This window comes from Sminthopsis crassicaudata, chromosome 3 (genome assembly GCF_048593235.1).
Source record: "Sminthopsis crassicaudata isolate SCR6 chromosome 3, ASM4859323v1, whole genome shotgun sequence".
Classification (NCBI taxonomy): domain Eukaryota; kingdom Metazoa; phylum Chordata; class Mammalia; order Dasyuromorphia; family Dasyuridae; genus Sminthopsis; species Sminthopsis crassicaudata.
In genome coordinates this window covers 335,141,199-335,161,963 of record NC_133619.1, presented here as the reverse complement: position 1 = coordinate 335,161,963, position 20,765 = coordinate 335,141,199, and the positions used below count along the sequence as shown (strand labels likewise).

At 33.8% G+C, this 20,765-nt stretch overlaps 2 protein-coding genes across 10 annotated transcripts in view; one reads left to right on the top strand and one right to left on the bottom strand.

Annotated features, from left to right (window-relative positions):
- Positions 1-15,221, bottom strand: part of DRC9 (dynein regulatory complex subunit 9) — a 75,054-nt gene extending 59,833 nt beyond the window's left edge. Inside the window, exons 1-5 of one of the 8 annotated variants that reach the window (XM_074301485.1) lie at positions 14,902-15,204; positions 13,219-13,384; positions 11,666-11,733; positions 11,452-11,549; positions 10,389-10,707 (exon numbers count right to left, since the gene is read on the bottom strand). In XM_074301485.1, the coding sequence (XP_074157586.1) occupies positions 10,389-10,707; positions 11,452-11,477 (345 nt within the window). In that variant the 5' untranslated portion in view covers positions 11,478-11,549; positions 11,666-11,733; positions 13,219-13,384; positions 14,902-15,204. Of the gene's footprint in view, positions 1-10,388; positions 10,708-11,451; positions 11,550-11,665; positions 11,734-13,218; positions 13,385-14,901 lie in introns of all 8 variants that reach the window. The other 7 variants (XM_074301480.1, XM_074301478.1, XM_074301479.1 and 4 more) reach the window with 7 other exon arrangements.
- Positions 15,222-15,455: 234 nt separating this feature from the next.
- Positions 15,456-20,557, top strand: RPL35A (ribosomal protein L35a). 2 transcript variants are annotated; one of them, XM_074301486.1, is made up of 5 exons: positions 15,456-15,540; positions 16,468-16,511; positions 16,715-16,867; positions 18,910-19,054; positions 20,488-20,557. In XM_074301486.1, the coding sequence occupies exons 2-5, from the start codon at positions 16,501-16,503 to the stop codon at positions 20,509-20,511; spliced, it is 333 nt and encodes a 110-aa protein (XP_074157587.1). In that variant the 5' UTR covers positions 15,456-15,540; positions 16,468-16,500; the 3' UTR covers positions 20,512-20,557. The 2 variants fall into 2 exon arrangements, with proteins under 2 accessions (XP_074157587.1, XP_074157588.1); XM_074301487.1 differs by lacking the exon at positions 15,456-15,540 and adding an exon at positions 15,585-15,647.
- The last annotated feature ends 208 nt before the right edge of the window (positions 20,558-20,765 follow it).

The window sequence follows — 20,765 nt, the reverse complement described above, 5'->3', positions numbered from 1 at the left end:
AAAAACAACTAGAAAATATAGAAACAAATGAATCTTTCCTCAATGAGGTAAATAATATGTATCTAAAGAGCCATCATTATATGTAAATTTACTAGAGTCTTTTCCAATAACATCAGAGATAAAGCAAGCATGTCCTTTGTACTACACTTTACATATCATTACACTTTAATATCATCTTACAAATGCTAGTCATAACAATAAAGCAAGAAACACAGAGGTGATAAACATAGACAAAGAAAAAGCAAAACTATCACTTTTTTCCAGATGAAATTATATACCTAGAGCACACTAAAGAGTTCATTAAAATTTGTGCTGAAACAAAATCTTCAGAAAAGTTATGGGATATAAAATTAAAATATCAGTATATCTGAACATTATGAATAAGCAAGGAAAACATTAGAAAGAGAATTTTATTTAAAATAAGAGTAGAAGATATAAAATACTTGAGAGTCTATCTATCAAAATGAACACAATAATTATATGAATACAACTATAAAACACTTTATGGAAATAAAGGCAGTCCTAAATAATTGAAAAAATATTAATTGCTCATGGAAGTCAGAATAATACAAATGACAATCTTTCATTCAAAATTCAATTATTTTATTTTTTTCAGTGACATACCAAACTATCAAAGAATTATTTTATAGATCTAGAAAAACAACAATAAAATACATCTAGAGAAACAAATAAACAAAAAATCTCAAGTGGAAATAATGAAAAAAAGTGTGAAGAAAATAGGCCTATGAGTACCAGATCTCAAACAATATTACAAAGCAGTAATCACTAAAATAATTCAATGCCAGTTAAAAAACATGAAAAGTCAGTCAGTAGAACAGATAGCAAACAGCATAGAGAACCAAACATATTAACATAGTTTTTAATACACCCAAAGATTGCAGGTACTAAAAAACTTGCAACTTAACAATAAGTGATTAAAAAAAAAAAAAAAAAAACTAAACAGGGACAGCTACATAGCTCAGTGGATAGAGCAAACACCCTGGAATCAGGAGGACCTGAGTTCAAATTGGCCTCAAATACTATATAAGCAAGTCATTTAACCCCAACTGCCTCTCAAAAAACTAAACTAAATAGCAATTTGGCAAAAACTAGATATAGAACAACACCTTACATCATATACCAAGGTAAATAACAAATTTATATGTAACCTAGATATAACGAGGAATAAGGAAGAAATTACTTTTCAATTAGGGAAAAAAAATTATAACCAGGAGAGAGGGAGGATCACAAAAAAGATTAAATGGGTAATTCTTATTACATAAAATTTAAAAGATTTTGTACAAACAAATCAAATGCAGCTAAAATTCAAAAGAAGAGGGGCAGCTAGGTGGTATGATAGAGCGCCAGCCCTGAAGTCAGAAGGACCTGAGTTCAAGTGTGGTCTCAGACACTTAATACTTCCTGGGCAAGTCACTTAACCCCACTTACCTCAGGAAGGAAGGAAGGAAGGAAAGAGAGAAAGAAAGAAAAGAAAGAAAGAAAGAAAGAAAGAAAGAAAGAAAGAAAGAAAGAAAGAAAGAAAGAAAGAAAGAAAGAAAGAAAGAAAGAAAGAAAGAAAGAAAGAAAGAAAGAAAGAAAGAAAGAAAGAAAGAAAGAAAGAAAGAAAGAAAGAAAGAAAGAAAGAAAGAAAGAAAGAAAGAAAGAAAGAAAGAAAGAAAGAAAAGAAAAGAAAAGAAAAGAAAAGAAAGAAAGAAAGAAAAGAAAAGAAAAGAAAAGAAAAGAAAAGGAAAGAAAAGAAAAGAAAGAAAGAAAGAAAAGAAAAGAAAAGGAAAGGAAAGAAAAGAAAAGAAAAGAAAAGAAAAGAAAAGAAAAGAAAGGAAGGAAGGAAGGAAGGAAGGAAGGAAGAAAAGAAAAGAAAGGAAGGAAGGAAGGAAGGAAGGAAGAGAAAAAGAAAGAAAAAGAAAGAAAGAAAGAGCTGAACAAGCTAAGGTATAATGTAATGGAATACTATAAAATGAAATACTAATGAAAACAATTTCAAAGAAATCTGAGAAAATTTGCATAAAATAAAGCAGAGAGTAGTAAGTGGAACCTGGAGAACAATTTATAACTCTAGTATGATAAGTGAACAATTCTAAAAGACTTAAAAACTCTATTCAATAAAATGATCAACCATAATTCAAGAAGATTGATGATGAAAAATAATATTTTCCTCATGGACAAAAAGTGATGGAACAATAATAAAGACGGCGACACAGATTTTTGCATATGACCAATGTGGGAATTTGTTTTGTCTGAATATGTTTATTTGTAACAACGGTTTGTAGTAATTTTTTTTTAACCAAGTGGGAGGAGGGGAGAGAAAGGTGGGAGAGAGAAAAGAATGCATAACTATTTTTTAAAAAGATTAGGTTAGAACAATACTATATGATGATCAATTCTGATGGATGAGGCCCTCTTCAACAATGAGATGAACCAAATCAGTTCCAATAGAGCAGTAATGAATTGAACCAGCTACACCCAGCGGAAAAAACTCTGGGAGATGACTATGAACTACTACATAGAATTCCCAGTCTCTCTATTTTTGTCCACCTGCATTTTTGATTTCCTTCACAGGCTAATTGTATACTATTTCAAAGTCCAATTCTTTTGTACAGCAAAATAACTGTATGGACATGTATACCTTATTTTATTTAACTTATACTTTAACATATTTAACATGTATTGGTTAACCTGCCAAATGGGAGAAGGGGTGGGGGAAAGGAGGGGAAAAGTTGGAACAAAAGGTTTTGCAATTGTCAATGCTGAAAAATTACCTATGCATAAAATTTTTGTAATAAATAAATAAATATTTTTTTAAAAATAAATAAAAAGATAGGTTAGGAAGCTGGAGCTGACTTGGAATCCTAGATTAAGTAGTTTAGATTTTAGAGGCTGTTAAATGGGGCAGTAGTAAGAGCAGTGGAACTTAGTTCAAATCCGTCTTCAGACATTTAACACTTACTAGATGTGTGATCCTGGGCAAGTCACTTAACTCTAATTGCCAAACAAAACAAAACAAAACAAAACAAAACAATAGTTTAGATTTTACTTAATAGAAAATGGAAGATTTTAAAGTATAGAAGTTGGGTTCATGTGATATTATATAAATACTTTAGAATCTAAATCCAGCATAATTTGGTAGAGGAATGGAAGGGACAATAATAGATAACTCTGTCACCAGAGGCAGTTCGTTCCCTACATCTCTACTCATGAAAACATAGGTTTTCTTTCTTTTCTGTAAGTATGTTAACCAAATTCAGGAAAATCCATCATAATGAAGGAAAAATGAAACCACCAGAGTCATCAATTGTTTTTTTATTTTTTTTATTATAACTTTTTAATTGACAGAACATATAAATTTTTTACAACATTATTCCTTGCACTCACTTCTGTTCTGCAGAGTCACGAATTGTTAAAAGGGAATCTGAATATAGTAAAAACAGATTGGATATATTATTATTATGCAGGTTACAAAAAAAAAGAGAAAGTTAGGAAAGCAGGAGAGAATGTGATCCCAACTCTACTGATATAGAAGACAGTTGTAGAGGTCAAAAATTTCAGACATAGAAGTTAAATTATTAGAAGTTTGAGTTCCTGAGAAATCACAAAGTTTCCTTATCAAAATTTAGGAAGGGTATTTTGCCTGAAAACATAACATCTTCTGAGACAGTCAAGATGGTAGAGTGGCAGGAAATATTACAATGAGTTTCCCAATCCCCTGAGCCCAAACCTCTTCTAAACAGTTCTAAAAAATGTACTAGACCAAATCCTGATGGGAAAATTCAGAAAAAGTCTTTTTCCAACTCAGGTTGGCATAGAGAATCAGTAAGGTCTGTGAATCAGGAATACATTGTACCATGAGAGAACCACTCTAGTACCCAGGGAAAAGATTTACATTAGGTTAAGAGGAGGTTCCAGAAACTATCAGATGCATACTAGAGTACCATGATTGAGAGAGATGCCAACTGACAGGTTTGCTTTCCACTAACTAGTTCTGAGCCACAGATCTAGGGAAGAATGAGAAAAGGATGTATGCACAGAAAAGACATTCCCAGGTGGGGAGGCCCTGGGCAGTATACCAAGAAATGAGTAGTTCAAAACCCAAATGCAGCAATGATGTGGTTCAGATGCCAGGCACAGGGCAGGATCTCCTTGTTAGTATCTAGCCCAACCTATAGAGGAAAAACCAAGAAAGGACTCCTTATAATTTTGTCACTGAATCAATAAGAGTTTGTCAAATGGTTGATAGTAACCAAGTACAGCAGCAATCTATTCATACTCAGATCTAAACCCCAGTCAGGAACTTGCAGAGCGCAGAGAAACAATTAGACTTTGCCCTAGAACAGAGCATTTTGGAACCACTGAAAGCTTGCAGGTTGCCAGCCTTTCCCTAAGATCCTGGAATAATACAACATTCAACATTCCCAAGAAAGCATCAATAATAGCAGCTCAAAAGTTTGACAGAGCGTAGTTCTCTTAGAGCTAAAGGACAAAGTAGAAATAGAATTCACTGGTTGATCAACTCTTGGATAGAAACCTCAAAATGAAAATTTCTAGGAAGATTCTAGCCAAATTCTAGAGCTTCCATATCAAAGGGGAAAACCCCCCCAATATTGACCAACACTAAAGAAAAAATTCAAGAACCAAGGAGCCATAATTAGAATTATACATGATTTAGCAGCCACCACCATAAAGGAGCAGAGAACTTGGAATTCAATATTCCAGAAGGCAAAGGATATGGATTTACAAGCAAGAATAACTTACCCAAAAGAATTGAATATAATGCTATTGCCAAGAGAGAGAAGGAAAAGGGATAGATGTTTAATGAAATAGAGCACTTCCAAGCATTCCTGATGTAAAGTTCCTGAAAAATCAAAAACAAGATTTTGCTGTGTAGAAATTGTGATGTCCCAATGCAAAAGAAACATAAAAAGATAAACATGATTGAATAATTATGAGGCATTAAACAAAGATAAACTGCTTACATTCTAATATGAGGAAATGATTATTCCTTCAGAACCCTATCAATCACCAGGAATCATAGAAGGAGTCTAATTAGATAAGGCCAAAAAATGGTTCTGTTATGTCTTAATGATCTTAAAAGAAGAATGGAAAGAGAAAGGAAATGCAATACATTGGAAAGGGAAAGAAGAAAAAGATGTTTAAGGAAAATTATCAGAGTATACAATTAATTATCTATACAAACAAGGAGGCAGGAGTAAGGGGAGCAGCTGAAGTTTCAACCTCATTCATATCTGAATTGGTCAAAGGTGTTTCCAGTCCCAGGCCATCTTTGGCAACTAGCATCTGACCTTACTTAAAGGAGTAAGTTATTTAAGGAAACTGACTTACTGGCTAATGGAAACAAATATATTACATATAGGATAAAGAATGGATTAAAAATTCAATAAGAGACATTTTAATTACAATCTATATTAGCAGAAATAGTTTCATTCATTCAAAAAATTTACTGTTTCTTTGTACTATATACAAGGCACAATTAAGATGGCTACAAGGAAAGGTAAAAATGAATGACACATTCTCTGATTTCACTGGAGAATTCTTAATGTATTTTGATCAGAGGTTGCCCATTACTGGTGGAACCTCATATATTTAATCTTTTCTACCACTCAACATTTTTAAACTATTAAACAATATATGAATTGTACTTGGAGGAACCCACAAAGAGTAGCTAGCTGTAGTCCTTGAAAATTCTTATTTTCTTTTCCCTGTCACCATTGTTTTGCTATTTTCAAATCATATTATTCAATAAAGTGATTACAAAATAATTTGCCTATATGTCATTATTGGGTCATATTTATGTTGTTGCCTACTTGTGCCCACCATTTCATTCTATAACATTTATTAAATACCTAGTATATTCAAGGCACTGTTCTTGGTGCAAGGGATAAAAAGGCAAAAGTGAAAAAGTTCCTTCCCTCAAAGACCTTAAATTCCTTTTTTTTTTCCTCAGTAGAAATACTATGATTTTTTTTCCTCTGCTTTTTAAAGAAAAGACATTGTTGGTCAGGTGGCATTCATGATTTTATAAAAAAGAAAGAATGCTTTAAAAGTCAGTTACCAATGTTGATGTCTTAATGCATAGCTCTTCTTAGCAATACAATGGATCTAAGACAATTTCAATAAACTTTTTTTAATTAAATCTTTTTAATTTTCAAAACATATTATGTATGGATAATTTTTCAACATTAATCCTTGGAAAACCTTGTATTCAAATTTTCCTCCCTTCCCACATCCCCTCCCCAAGTAATCCAATATATGTTAAACAGGATAGAAAATATACATACATATTTATATAATTATCTTGCTGCACAAGAAAAACCAAATCAAACAGGAAAAAATGAAAAAGAAAATAAAATGCAAGCAAACAATAATAAAAAAATTAAAAATGCTATATATCATGAACCACGTTCAGTTTCCACAGTCCTCTCTCTGGATATAGATGACTTTCTTCATCACAGATCTTAAATTCTAATAGATCCTTCCACTACTCTTTGAAACATTTGTGATTTGATTCTTCAGAAATTATGATGTTCCAAAAGTACAACCATAAACACAGCACTGGAAAAACATTTTTGGGGGAGAAAAAAGATGGACTTTTATTCTAGAGAATAGGTTGGGATTGTGGGAAACAGCAAATTATTTCACAAATAGAATCCAGTAAATTTTATCATCCTATTAAATTCAGCATCCAACTCATTGTCCATCTGCAGTATCTATCCAAAATAGATGAATTGTTATATTAGTTCAATAGACTAATTATCCAAATGTTACATTTTAGACAACTGACATTTTTTTATGCATTTGTTGCTATATTTATTTATTTAGGTTGGTATTTTTTGAATAATCATGGATCTCACTAAGCAGATCCAGAAATGTTCTGACAATGTATAGCAAGCAGAATATATGGAGGATTTCCATCTATAGAAGATGTTCTTAACCTTTTTTGGGGGTGTAGAAGGTTATGTAGTCTGGTGAAGCTTATGGATACCTTCTAAAAATTTTAAATTTTAAAATTTTCTAAATACATAAAATAAAATACATAGGATTACAAAGGAAAACAACTATTTTGAAATAGTTCAACCAAATATGTGGGGGAAGGGGAGGCTGAAGTTCAGAGAATCCAGGTTCAGAATACCTAACAGAAAATCTTTCTTCCCATCTGGACTGATGACATACTTCATGGAAGTGTCACATACCTCTGACGAGAACATATCTCTTTTTTTAATGAATCACTTGTCAATAATTAGAGAGTCAGTGATTACTCTGAAAGAGTGAGGTTGATGACTTTGCACAACTCTCCCTCATTTAAATATAATTCATGAGTGAGTCAAATCATCACCTCAGGATATCACTGATTCTCTTTGAAAATGAAGAATAAACAAGTTTTCTGCTAACTATATAGCCCCAAACTTATGGTTGCTGTAAAAAAAAAAGTTGCAGAAGCCTGTTTGTTTCACTTTTTATGTTTTCATCAATGATATCCTTGATAAATATATAGAGCATTCTCATATAGATTTAATGAAGATTAGAAAGTAGATATCTAGGTTGTTAATTATTGACATTCTTTCCAGATCAACTTTTGGGGGACAATAACATCATCCATTATTTTCTCCATTTTTTGTTATTTACCTTTTCTTTAAATATTTCATAAAATGAGCCTCCATGGGTATAGATTTTCTTGGTTTTTACTTGGTGTAATCCAGCCACTTTCCCCTACTTTATTTTAAGTACTATTTCAACTTTCTCTTATGATACATGGAGAAGTGAGATAATAAGAGTTCAAATGTGGTGGTACTATTGGTCTTTAATGAGGAAAAATAACTATTATAGAAATGATGACAAATTTGTTCCATTCCTTTATCTTTGTGGTCCTTTAAAGTTCCTCTATGAATTGCTTGAGATGATAGTTGGGTTTCATGTTAAGCTTCCTATATCACCTCCACTGCTTTTAGTTTTAATCTATTAGACAATAATGCTCACAATCATCTACCATCCTCCCCCCCCCAAAAAAAAAAGTATTCTAAATGAGTATTGCCTGTGCCTACCATCTATGTTCTATTGTCTTCTGCTAGTTCTTTCCCCTCCCCTTTTTGGCATCAATAATTCATCTGAGTAGATTAGGATAAAGTTTTTGCAGTATCTTAGTCCTTTTTAAAAACTGGATGTTGATATTTCATCTTTAATTAGCTGATGGTCTGATTGCAATTGGAAAGCTTATTCAGTTTAAAGATTTAGTTTCATCTTCAAGAAGGAAAAGATGAGCTTCTACCCTTCCTCCAAATTCAAAATGAGATATCAGAGTGACAGTGATCTGGGAGGGGGAAACTGTAAAATGAGGAAAATGAGGTCAACAGGTTTAAGTGACTTTCCCAGAGTCACACAATTAGTATAATAGGTCAGATTTGAACTCAGGATGATGAATTTTCCTGACTCCAGTCCTGTATCTATATCTGCCCATGTAGATCTTAGAATGTTGTGTCAGTCCAATGAAAGCCCTTTAAATCTTTTCATTTATGAAATTTGACCATAGGTTGTAAAATCAAATACAATTTTAGAGATTTTTTTGAACCCCCTGATTTCATAGAGAAGGAAACTGAGAGGCCCAAGAGTTAAAGATCACAATAGTAGCCAATTGCAGAGCCAGACTCTTAATTCTGGTCTTAAGACTTCATATTACATTAGAATATTAATTGTAGTTCATTGAAACCAAATGTTTAAGACACCCATGGTTTTTAAAAGGAAGAAAATACTCTGATCTAGAGTCATTTTCACCTTCAAATTCTGGGGTTCAGGTCAGTGGAAGATAGCTTTGGGGCTCACTCAAAGGACCAAGCACTTGCACATACCTGGTCTGTATAAATGTTTCCTGAATTAAAAGCTGACAGTGTATTTTATATTTTATTTTTGATATTGTATTTTACTGATAGCAACTGCTACATTTAAATCATTATTATGAACCAAAGTATCTCTGAGCTTAAATTATTTTGAAATGAACAATATTTATGTATACAAAGAGCACAAATAGTTTTAAAAAGATACGCAAAGTATCAAGTAAGATGACTTTAAGGTTTTAATGTCTTAAAAGACATGAAAAACCACTGGTACAGATTAGAATCGATTCTAAATTTTTCTACATTTCCAGTGCTGTGATATCCTCTTTGAACAACTCTATTTTTGCATCTTTTATTCTTTTTCATTTATAACATGTATGCAAAATATCTTTCCAAATACATGCACATACACATCTCAGATAATACATTATTGATTGAATTTTCTCCTTCCCATTCTTGATTCTTGATGAGGAAACAAAGGAAATGTAAGAAAGGAAGATACCTACTCTCTGTATTATTCTGTTTAAAGTCTGCTAAGATTAATACTATGCCTCTAAAACTGATCTTAATTACAACTTTTGATCCTTATTTAAAAATTTTTGAAAGATCAGGGCTATATATGCTTCTTATAGTCTCTCCATTTTCTTTTTAAAAGATGAATAAATTTAGTTTTTTAAATTTAAAATTATTTTTTAAATTAAAGTTATTTAAAATTTAAATTTAAAATTATTTAATATATAAAAATTATGTCTCATTGGCATTATTTAAAATTTGACAAGAGGGCAAATTTATATATATGTGTGTGTATATCTTTTTTAGATTTTTTTTAGATTTAGATTTAGATTGCAAATTTGATTATTAAAAAACAGTCTATAAGCAATATTTAAAGAAAAACTAAATTTTCTTCTTAGGGTTCATGTGTATTTTAACTCCATCATAAAACTGAAACCATTTTGTCAATGTAAAGTATAATATAATTATTGCAAGTTGGAAATACTTGCCTTTACAAATTATTTATGTTATTAACAACAACTTTACTTGTTAAAATTTTAAAGTACACAAATGCCTTGTAAAAACCTTTCATAGTTCTAAGGTGTGCTATTTGAAGACATGATGGTTATTTGCAGTGGAGGATCATGGCAACAAAATAAATTTTTTGACTTTCATACTATCTATAGAAAGGGCTGAACTAATAGTAATTAGTATACCAATTATGAGCATCCTCTTATAGTGTGTATTGCAAAATATACAATTCAAACATTTTACAACAGAATGAAATAAAGTCATACACATTGCCAGAAGTAGCAAATTGCATTACAAATTTTCAATTAATTTTACTCAGATTCTATAGTCATAAAGAGAAAAGGAAATCATATAGTTGAGTGTGCCCTGAAATGTGGCTATTTCACTGGAATAAGGGGATTGTAGTCATCTGAATTAAGCTTTTGTAATATTAACTGTAAAAGTTAGAGAAGAAAGAGGAACAAAAACCAGGAATAGAAATTAAATAGTAATAAGATCAATACATACATGGACATTCTCTTTCTTTTTTTCAAATGGAATTGGCATGATGTAATTTAGGATTGAAAGCTGGTCCAGGGTATCCTCCAGAACTGCAGAAATCCTCAACACATCCAGAAGAGGGAGCGTATCTATTATTTCATGGATGACAGGTAACTCTGCAGATGCAAATGTTTTTTCAGGTTCATCAGAAACTTGAGTACCCGGAGGACCTGGAGGAGATCCGATCACAGATACCACTTGAGGATGCAAAGTCTTAGAAGGGGTAGATTCTGATGACTCTTCCTCATCTTCTTCCTCCTCTTCCTCCTCCTCCTCCTCCTCTTCCCTAATAGGAATAAAAAAAGTACATAGTCTGGGTTATGGTTGAAGTAATGAATATGTTGAAAATCTCTTAATTTGTGTAAACTTCCCCAAATTTTAGAGTTGGTCCAAATTCTAAAGCCAAGGAGGCTGAAACTCAAATCTGACCTAAATGGGACAAATGATTTACAAAAAGAACAGAACTAATTTACTGTAAGATGCACTATGGCTTTGCTTGCATATGCTAGAGGAATATTTAGGACAACTCTAATACCAACCCTACTTGGACATACAAATACCTTATCTTTTAAAAATATTTTAATTTTTTATTTATATATTTTACTATATTTTTTGTATTCTTCCTCCTTAGTAAGCTATCCTTTATAACAAAGGATTTGGGGGGAAAAAAAACCAGTAAATTTTTTTACTTTTCTTGGGGTTTTTTATGTTTTGTTTTTTTTTTTAACAACATGACAAACATGGAAATGTGTTTTGCCTGACTACAAATATATAACCTATATCAAATTATTTGCTGCCTCAATGAGAAATAGGAAAAAAAGAATTCAGAGCTCAAAATTTTTTTAAATGTTAAAAATTGTTTTTATGTGTAATTAGGGGAAACAAAATATTAATTAATATAAAGAAAATATAATCAGTAAAATCAAACAATAAACTTAAATTTTTGACAATATATGCAATGTTCCATGCTTATAGACCCTTTCCCCTACTTTTGCGAAAGAATTAGGTTAGATAGAAAAAAATATCTTACTTTTCAAGATAGATATGTAAGTCCATGGCATTTACATGTCTTTGTCTTTGTCTGTCTTATTATGGATTTGAACCAAACTTCAAAAACTTTGCGATATCCTATCAAATAACAATCTGTTAAGTATATATATATAAGTGGTACAAAAATGCTTATCAATGTATTATATAAAAGCATCTACAATACAAGATTTTAATACTTGGAAATTTGAACTTACTCCTTTATCGTTGGGATATGTTTAATTTTTTCCATTGGGCCTTCAACACTTCATAAAAATGTAAACACCTGAAACAGGAAAGTAAAATTAGGTTTAATTTACTAGAGGGATTAAAGGAATTTAAAATTTTTCCTTCCCATACATGAAGGATTATTACTACAGCATTATCAAAAAAATAAAAATTCTCCCTTAATTAACATATCTTTTTTCTATTTTCTCCCTTTTCATATTATATAGTAAAATTTTAGAACTGATGTGAACTGATCCAGCCATAATGGAGGACAATTTGGACCTATGGCCAAAGGGCTATCAAAATGTGCATATCTTTTGATCCAGCAGTGTCTCTACTGGATCTGTATCCCAAAGAGATCATAAAAGAAGGTAAAAGACCCACATATGCAAAAATGTTTATAGCTCCTCTTTTTGAGATGTCAAGGAATTGGAAATTGAATGGATGCCCATCAATTGAGAGATGGCTCAATAAGTTATGGTACATGAATGTAATGGAATATTTTTGTTCTATAAGAAATGATGAACAGGCTGATTTCAGAAAAGCCTAGAAAGACTTATATGAACTGATGCTAAGTGAAATAAGCAGAACCAGGAGAACACTGCATACAGTAATAGCAAGATTGTTTGATGATCTCTTGTGATAGACTTGGCTCTTCTCAGCAAAGCAGTGATTCAAGGCAATTCCATATGACTTGAGATGAGAAAGCGCAAGTGGCTGATCAGATCAATACAAGCTCAGAATGCTCTGTCACAAGTTGGATACAAATAATCCCTATGAACATTTAGGGTGGCTTCTCTAGCTTTGCACATCTCGAGTTTCTTCTCTTTTAATTCTGCTTTGTTCATAGGTCACGGTACCTTCTCTGATAAGGGCATGCCATGCTAGGCAGACCTGTGACAGTTTCTTTCCCACATCATATAATCAATTCGAAAGTTTTTAAGAGAGACTTTTAAGTCCTTGAATCACTTTTTCTGACTATCTTGTGAGCACTTAACCCTGTGTGAGTTATCCTAAAAGTCTTTTTGGCAAGTATACATTTTGGCATTCGAACAATATGGCCAGCTCAACAGAGTTGTACTCTCAGCCTTTGATGGGAATAGCTCAGCAATTTAGGAATTGTGCCTCTAGGGAAAGCACTGCCCCACCCTCAACCATTACATTTGTTTCCAGTCCAGCCCTTACAACCTTCATCGAGGGGAAAAGTCACTGTGGAGAGGAATCCACCTTCCTCATCATTGCCAGCAACTGCTAACAACCACCAATAAGCACAAGAACCATAAACATGGCAATACTTTATAACCCCACCCCACCAAGACCATGGTTCCTGCTTCCAGGCTAACTCAAGGCCTTAATTGAATCGCAAATGTTGCTTCTAAACCAACTCTCTCTGCTATCATTGGAGAGTGAATTTCTGTGGAGAAGGAGTCAATCATCTCTACTAACCACCACTCACTTTGCAAGCCAGCCAGCCTAACTAAAGCAGCAAGAGACAATGAGGGGAAACATGTGTCAAGGCCAATCACATCATGATCACTACCACCTTGCCCATCTCTCTTCAGACTTTGATGGAGACAGCCCAGGACATCTGATCCAGTAACTTTGGAAGTAACAATCATATCTCTTCAGTCAATCATATCTCATGGGGAAGAAATTCCTGTGGAGACGTAGTCTAGTAACTGCTCCAGCAAGTGCTACGGCCACAGCTACTGATGATCCAGAAAAGAAAAAAAAATTTTTCCACCAGTCTTTGGTACTGTCAAATGGTTCACATTAGAACATGATATGACTTTATCAGTGGACATAGCATTAAGATACTTTATTATCTATTTCACAGCTATACCCTAAGGACCACAAGACCTTACCATATGACTTGCAACTGAAACTTTGCATATGTATTGTGAGCTTCCTTATACTTACCTTGCTTTTCAATTATGTATCCTGAGAGCATAACACAGTATTTTGAACATAGTAAGTTTTTTAATTTGTGCTTTATCCATTCATTCAAAACTGTTGATAGGCTGATACCCAAAAAAAAGATTAAAAAAAAAAAAAAACCTAGGAAAAGAACCCATAATATACATGAATATTTATAGCAAATTTTTTAATGGGGCAAAAACTGAAAACTCATGAGGTACCCACGAATTAGGGGATGACTAATTATGGCAAATAAATGTAATGGAATACTATTGTGCACTTTTTTGTAGTTCCCCATTTGAGGTTTTTTTTGGGCAAAGCCATTTCTCCAGCTCATTTTCCTTAACAGATGAAAAAACTGAGGCAGAGTTAAATGACTTGCCTAGGATCACACAGCTAGTGTCTGAGTCTGAATTTAAACTTAGTTCTTCCTGACTCCAGGCTTTGTGCTCTGTCCACTGTACTATCTAGCTACCCTATTGCTGAGTACTAAAAAATGTCAAAAGAAAGAGTTTTAAAGAAACCTGGGAGGATTTGTACAAACTGATAGTGAAATGAGCAAAACCAGAACAGCAATATATAAAACAAAAAACAGATTTCAAAGAATTTAACAAGGATAATGCAATAACATGTCACAGAGGTAATGGACTATGGTTACATAATAAAATACTTTGTGAACATGGCTACTACAGAATCTTGTTTTGTCTATGTATATTTGTTATTAGTTTTTTTTTTTTCCCCAATAGGGGAAGGGAGAGGTTCAAGAGAAAATAATTTTTAATTGGAAAAAATTTTTATTAATGGTAAAAATTAGTCAATTCTGGAGAAGCGTGGGAGAAATTTTGAGGTTTTTTTGCTTATTGGAAAAAAATAATATTTAAAACTTATCTAGATCAAGAATTCTTCACCAGAGGGAGAGGGAGGTGTAAGAACTTTGATCATGAACATTCTTTATATTGTACTTCAATATATTTCATTTCCTTTATAATCCTGGAGTCATAGATTGGATTGGGGTTTGAATTCAGCTTCAGACACTTAACCTCCATCTTGCTTCTGTTTCCTTAATAAAATGAACCCAGCGGCACCTACCCCCTTGTGGACGGGTGAGGATAACATGAGAAAATGTGTAAGCACTTAGTGCCTAGCACACAGTAGGCGCCTAATAAATGTTTGTTCCTTCTAACTTTTGTAATCCTATTTTATGAATTAAAAGAAATTACTCTTAGGAAAGGGGCCCATAGGCTGCACTGGAATTTCAAGAAGATCCACAACACACAAAAATGATTAAGAACCTTTTTTCTAACTTTACCTCCTATTCTTCAATTTGGCAAAGAGGAAAACTTTCTTGCGGTGGTCCGAAGTGCCGTAGAAAGGACGGGAAATAGAGGGGGAAGAGAGACGAGGAAAAGGGGGATGATGGTGGGAAAAGGTGCCCGCCCGCTTGCCCTAATTCCTGAGCAGGCAAGGAACGACTCCGGCAACTCCCCGCAGATTTCCGAAACAAAACTTAAATCCTGGAAAAGGGACAGAAAGTTGCCCTCCCTTGCAGTCCCAAACCTCCATTCCCACCTCTCTCCGGCGAGCTCCCAAGGTAACGAGTTACAAACTAACCAGGCGGTTCCCATGGCAACTGTACGCTTCTGAAGGGGCTTCTTTTGCCTCTCTTTAGGTGGTCGAAAGACACGCCTCCTTTACACTTCAAATAGTCCATATTATTTAAAAAAAAAAAAAGCGTCAGGATTTCAATGGAGCATTTATGGTAATGTTGATTTTTTTCTTTTCGGAAAGTAAGATTATGGATTTAGGGTTGGTTTTTTTTTTTTGACAGTGGTTCTTTTGGCGATTTCGGAAGGCACCTAAAATGGGAGGTGGGGAGGAAGAGAAATATCCCACAAGGCAGCGCGGCAAGACCTTTACTTCCTTTTTCCCCCATCTTGGAGCCGGGGAGGTGAGTGGTGTTTGCTCTGCTGTTCTCTCTTTTGGGTTTAATAACCTGGCTGGGAGCAGGCCTCCTCAGCTATTACGAGTGCTGGCCCGCCATCGGTCCAGCTTAAGGTCAGGATGGTTCCGGGTGTGGGAGGCTGGGGGATGGCTGAGATACTGGGTGGATGGTGGAAAGGCCGCTGGCCGCCCCGGCAAAGGGCTTTCCCCAGTCCCTCCCGAGCGAGTTCCGGGCTCGCCACAAAATGGATTTGCGGCGTTTGGGCCTTGGGCTTGACTCCGGCTGCTGTGCTCATTTGCAATTTGCCTTTTTCTTTCGAAGATTCTCGTAGCTCTCAGTAATTAAGCATTGCTACTTACCTAACGCTCACGCTTAGCTTATGCTCGGGCGCTGTTAAAAGTACATACAGGTTTCCGAGAGCTTAACGTTGTCCTGGAAGAAAGTCACTTGTATACACGTGTGCAGAACGTAAGCAAAGTGATATTAGCGGAGAGAAAGTGCAAATGGTTAAATTCGAAATGGCGCGAATTTAGAAATGGACGCTTTAACGGGGAGACGTGAATGTAGCGAGGGATTTCCAGGTCAGAAGGAAGAAGTCCCGTGCACACGGAGCCTGGCCAGTCAGGTCACAGAGCATGAGTTTGGGGCCTGGAGGACCGATTAGTGCCATTTTCTTTTTGACCGCACTATCTGTGTGTGTTCCCATTAGTACTAAGGACGTTGACGTGTACGTACTTGTATATTTTATGTGTTTGGCAAATTCTCGTGTTTTTATAAGAGTAGTTGAGATTTAAGTGCGAGAAATTTATCCATCAGTAGAAATTTTGGGAGGAACGGATAATAGCTTTTACCCCGCTAAAAAGGGGGGCAAGGGCAATTTCTGTTATGTGTAGCATGATTGCAAGCATTTAAACTTGGATTTCTTGGTTTAAGGCCTGCCAGAAACAGGACTTCTAGAACAGCAAAATGTCTGGAAGGTAAGAAAATATATTTTATTAATCTATTCCTTATGGTCTTAATGTTATATTTCCTGCAATGTTTTATATGCTCTATCCCTTATTAAAATCACTATACACTTATAAAATATGCAGTATGCTAAATGAAACATAGTATATGTAATATGTAGTTTATTCATGAACTTCAAATGACAGTGATTGTCTTTGTAATTCCTATGTCTTAGACTGTGGTCCAAAGCCATTTTTGCTGGCTACAAACGGGGCCTCCGAAACCAGAGGGAACATACAGCTCTTTTGAAAATTGAAGGAGTCTATGCTCGGGATGAAACTGAATTCTATTTGGGCAAGAGATGTGCTTATGTATACAAAGCCAAAAAGTAAGTCTGGGGTTTTTTTTGTTTGTTTGTTTTTTGTTTTAAAGACTGGCTCAAGAATAAAAGGATGTAAGTTCAAATGTAGTTATTCTGAGGAATAGTAAACTTTTGCCAATATATTCAACATAAAGTTATATTTCCTACTAATGCAAATGTAAAACAAAAGCTTATGAATATGCTTGGATCTAGTGTTATCTCAGATTATGAATTAGTTGGTCAGCAATATTCAAGTGCCCACAATGTACTGACTGATCCTAAGCACAGGACATAATGGCAAAAGAGAGCACTTGTTCTGGAGAAACTCACAAGTTTAAAGAAGAAAACTTGCAAAGTGAAAAGGGACAGGTTATGAAAGGCTCTGTACCCCCAGCAAATTTTTTTCTTTTTGATCCTAGATGTAATAGGGAATCCACTAGAGTTTTTTGAATAGGGAAGTTAGTGTGGTTAGACCTGCATTTTTGGAAGATCACTCACTGATAACTGAGAGAAGGATGGAAAGAAATCCAGAGAGGGTTGAGACAGGCAGATAAACCAAGAGACTGTTGCCTGCATGGCTTAATCAGGAAAGAGAAGGGCTTATATACAAGAGATGTTAAGCTAGAATTGGTAGATTTGGATTGGAGGTGGGATGAGAAAGAATGAATGAGAAATTGAAGGTGATTCTTAATTAAGACCAGCAGCAGAAATATTTGAATCCACGAAGTTGATGAGATTATCAAGTGATAATAGTATAGAGCAAAACTTAAACTGTCATAAACCCACATAGGCTAGTAGTATACATGAATGTGGTGGGGGAGGTCATGAAAAATATTTGCAACAATAAAGATAATGAATATTACACATGTGTGTGTACACATAGACACATGCAACAAAGAATTGTTTTAAAATAAATTTCTTCATGATTATCAGTAAATGTTTGGTTTTTATGCCTATATGCCCAGCATCCTGTAAAATTTGTCAGGTGATAAGAGGTTGTTAGTGGGAAAGGTTTAAGAAGCTCTGGTATTAAGGGAGCCATGTTTAGCAGTCATTACCTGAAAATCCAGTAAATGAGACTGAGTAATGGTCAGATAGGTAGAAGAATCAAAAGAGAGTAGTATAGTAAGTAGTATGGATACTTAATAAATGTTTAGTGATTATTGACAGATTCAGAAGGATGAGAATTGATGAATGGTCAATAGATTTGGTGATTTGATAGATTATTGATAATTTTGGAGAGATTGGTTTCTGTTGAATGATATGAATTCTGGAGCCTTTTTTTAAATCTGAAGATTTCTTTATACAAACCTTTAAATTAGTGGAATTTGTAGCTAGGGTGAGGTTTGTTTTTAAATAATATCTCTTCTTGCCCCATCCCCTCGAATTTTTACCAATAATCCCCTCCCTGGCACTTTGGAGGTAGATAGTGTTTTTCATTGTTAGTTCTTTGGAATTGTCTTTGATCATTTGAGCATTGTGTTGCTAAGAATAGCCAGGTCTTTGACAGTTGTTGATTGTAAAATATAGTTCATTTATAAGTTTTTCTGAAATTGTTGCTAGAATGAATTTAAATTGAGTATGAGCCAGAGAGAGAGCTATGGAGGCTGAATGTGGATTGAAGCATAGTATTTTTTTTTTTTTTTTTACCTTGTGGGGCTTTTTCTTTTACTTTAAGTCTGATTTTTCTTTCACAACATGACTAGTATGGAAATATATTTAAAATGGTTGTATATGTGTAACCTGTATCAGATTTGTCTTGGAGCAACCTTGGATGGGGAGGCAAAGCGACAGAAAAATTTAGAACACAAAATTTAACAAAAATGAATGTTGAAAACTATCTTTACATGTATTTGGAAAATTTTTTAAAAACTTGTTGAAGGAAAAAAGATGAATGTGGGGATTACATTTGAGGTTTGGAAATGTTTCTATTGGAATGATAGCTTTAGGAATAGAATGATTTTCCTAACTTATGATTTGAGTTCATATCTTTGTATAGAGGTTGCCTTGAACTTCTTTGAATGTTATGATTTTATTGATTAAGATTCTGGGTGTTTTTTCTTTATCAGCAACACAGTGACTCCTGGTGGGAAACCCAACAGAACAAGAGTGATCTGGGGAAAAGTTACTCGAGCTCATGGAAACAGTGGAATGGTTCGAGCCAAGTTCAGAAGCAATCTTCCTGCCAAAGCCATTGGACACAGGATCCGAGTGGTGAGTAGATCAAATGAACATGTCTGGCATTCCTTGTTGGCAATTAGAAGATAATAGTCAGTAAAATACTGGGTCTGGAATTCAGGATGAACTGAGTTCAGGTCCTAATTGAATTAAATTGGGCATGGTAAAACATCTGAATTTAATTTTTGGAAGTATTAAACTTTGTGGCTTTGGATTTTTTTTGAATGAACAAAGAATTTCAAAGTTAAGTTATGTTAGCAGTATTACGGTTGATTATAAAAACCGCCTCTTTAGTCTTACAAGCTATGATTTTCTCGAGAAATTAATACCTATATGCAAAAATTGCCCTACTATGGATAGAAATATTGACTGTTAGAAATATTCATGAGTAAAGGTGACTAGATACAGTACTTGTATTTAATTGTCTCATTTGTTTATCTTAAGTTGATCTTCTCACCCCTTAACCTCCAAATGATGGGGGGATTTTACAGATTTTGTTTGAACTAATCACCGTAAGATGTTGGAACACCAAAAGGGAGCCTCATAATTTAGTTCAACACAAATGAAAAAGTTTTTCATTGGTGTGTTTTGGCTCCACCAGGACACAACAATTTTCAGCATGTTTCTAAATCCACCACAACAGCATTTGATCCTTAATGAATCCTTAATTATATCTGTTTTAGATATATTATCCACACTGTGATAAGATTCTTTGTGTTCTATGTGTTACAGATATCTCATAGAAGTCAAATCCTATTGTGTTCAGAAAAATTGTAGTAGAAAGTATAACATGCTTAGCTGTAAAAGTTGATATCAATCGTGATTCTGTTCCTATACAAGGATAAATTATTTAATCTCTGAGCTTAAGCTCAGAGATTAAATAATTTATCCTAAGTCATAAGGAGATGAAAAACTTTTATCCAGACGCATTGGATTGCTAACCACTATTAATAGAAAAGATAAACTGTTTTAGAGAGTGCAGTGTGCACCAAACATAATTTTTGTAGGAAATGTTAAAAACCAAAAATTTGCGTCTTCCTTGGGCAGTGATGCACATATATAAGGATAAAATGGGATTCATTTATTTATTTATTTTTATCTTATTGGAATTCCCAGAATTGTTTTAGCTGCCTTTGTTTACTTGCAGTTAACAGATCTGTCCTTGGCAAGAAACAAAATATGCTTGAAACTCCTGACTATAAGTTAGGAAAACATAGAATTAAGTATTTGGGCACATGAGGGAGGTACGTTGTTCTTGCTAAGATCTCTGCTTCTCAAATCACTTGGTCTTTTTTTTTTTTTTCCCCTTACCAAGGCCACTATGTAAGTTTTTGTTGTTTTATGGTTTTTATAAGGCCTTGTTTGCCTGCCAGGAAAAGTTATGATTTATTAGCCCCTATATCCTTTTGTAAGATAAAATTAACTTGTGTCTTTGTTACTCATCTCTTAACTATTTTTTTTTCTTCCAGATGCTCTATCCCTCAAGGATCTAGAATATGAAAACTGATTAAATAAAATTACACATTTTTTGCAAAAGTATACTGTTTTGAATGTCTTTTCCTATTCAACATGTTTCTTGATGGTTTTTTAAATAAATACTGAGCTTTTATGTCACTTATATATTCCATTTTATTACGAGAGCCAAATTTGTAAATGTGAAAAAACTTTATGAAGCTAAATATCAACATAATTTCACAGCATTCAATTTATACTATTCTTTCAATTTATGTTAGTTATATTTGTTTTT

Bases quoted from the DNA above. Each gene is read 5' to 3' on its own strand.
- RPL35A (XM_074301486.1), top strand. The intron at 16,868-18,909 runs GTAAGTCTGGGG...TTTCTTTATCAG, and splicing joins TATGTATACAAAGCCAAAAA to CAACACAGTGACTCCTGGTG. The intron at 19,055-20,487 runs GTGAGTAGATCA...TTTTTCTTCCAG, and splicing joins TTGGACACAGGATCCGAGTG to ATGCTCTATCCCTCAAGGAT.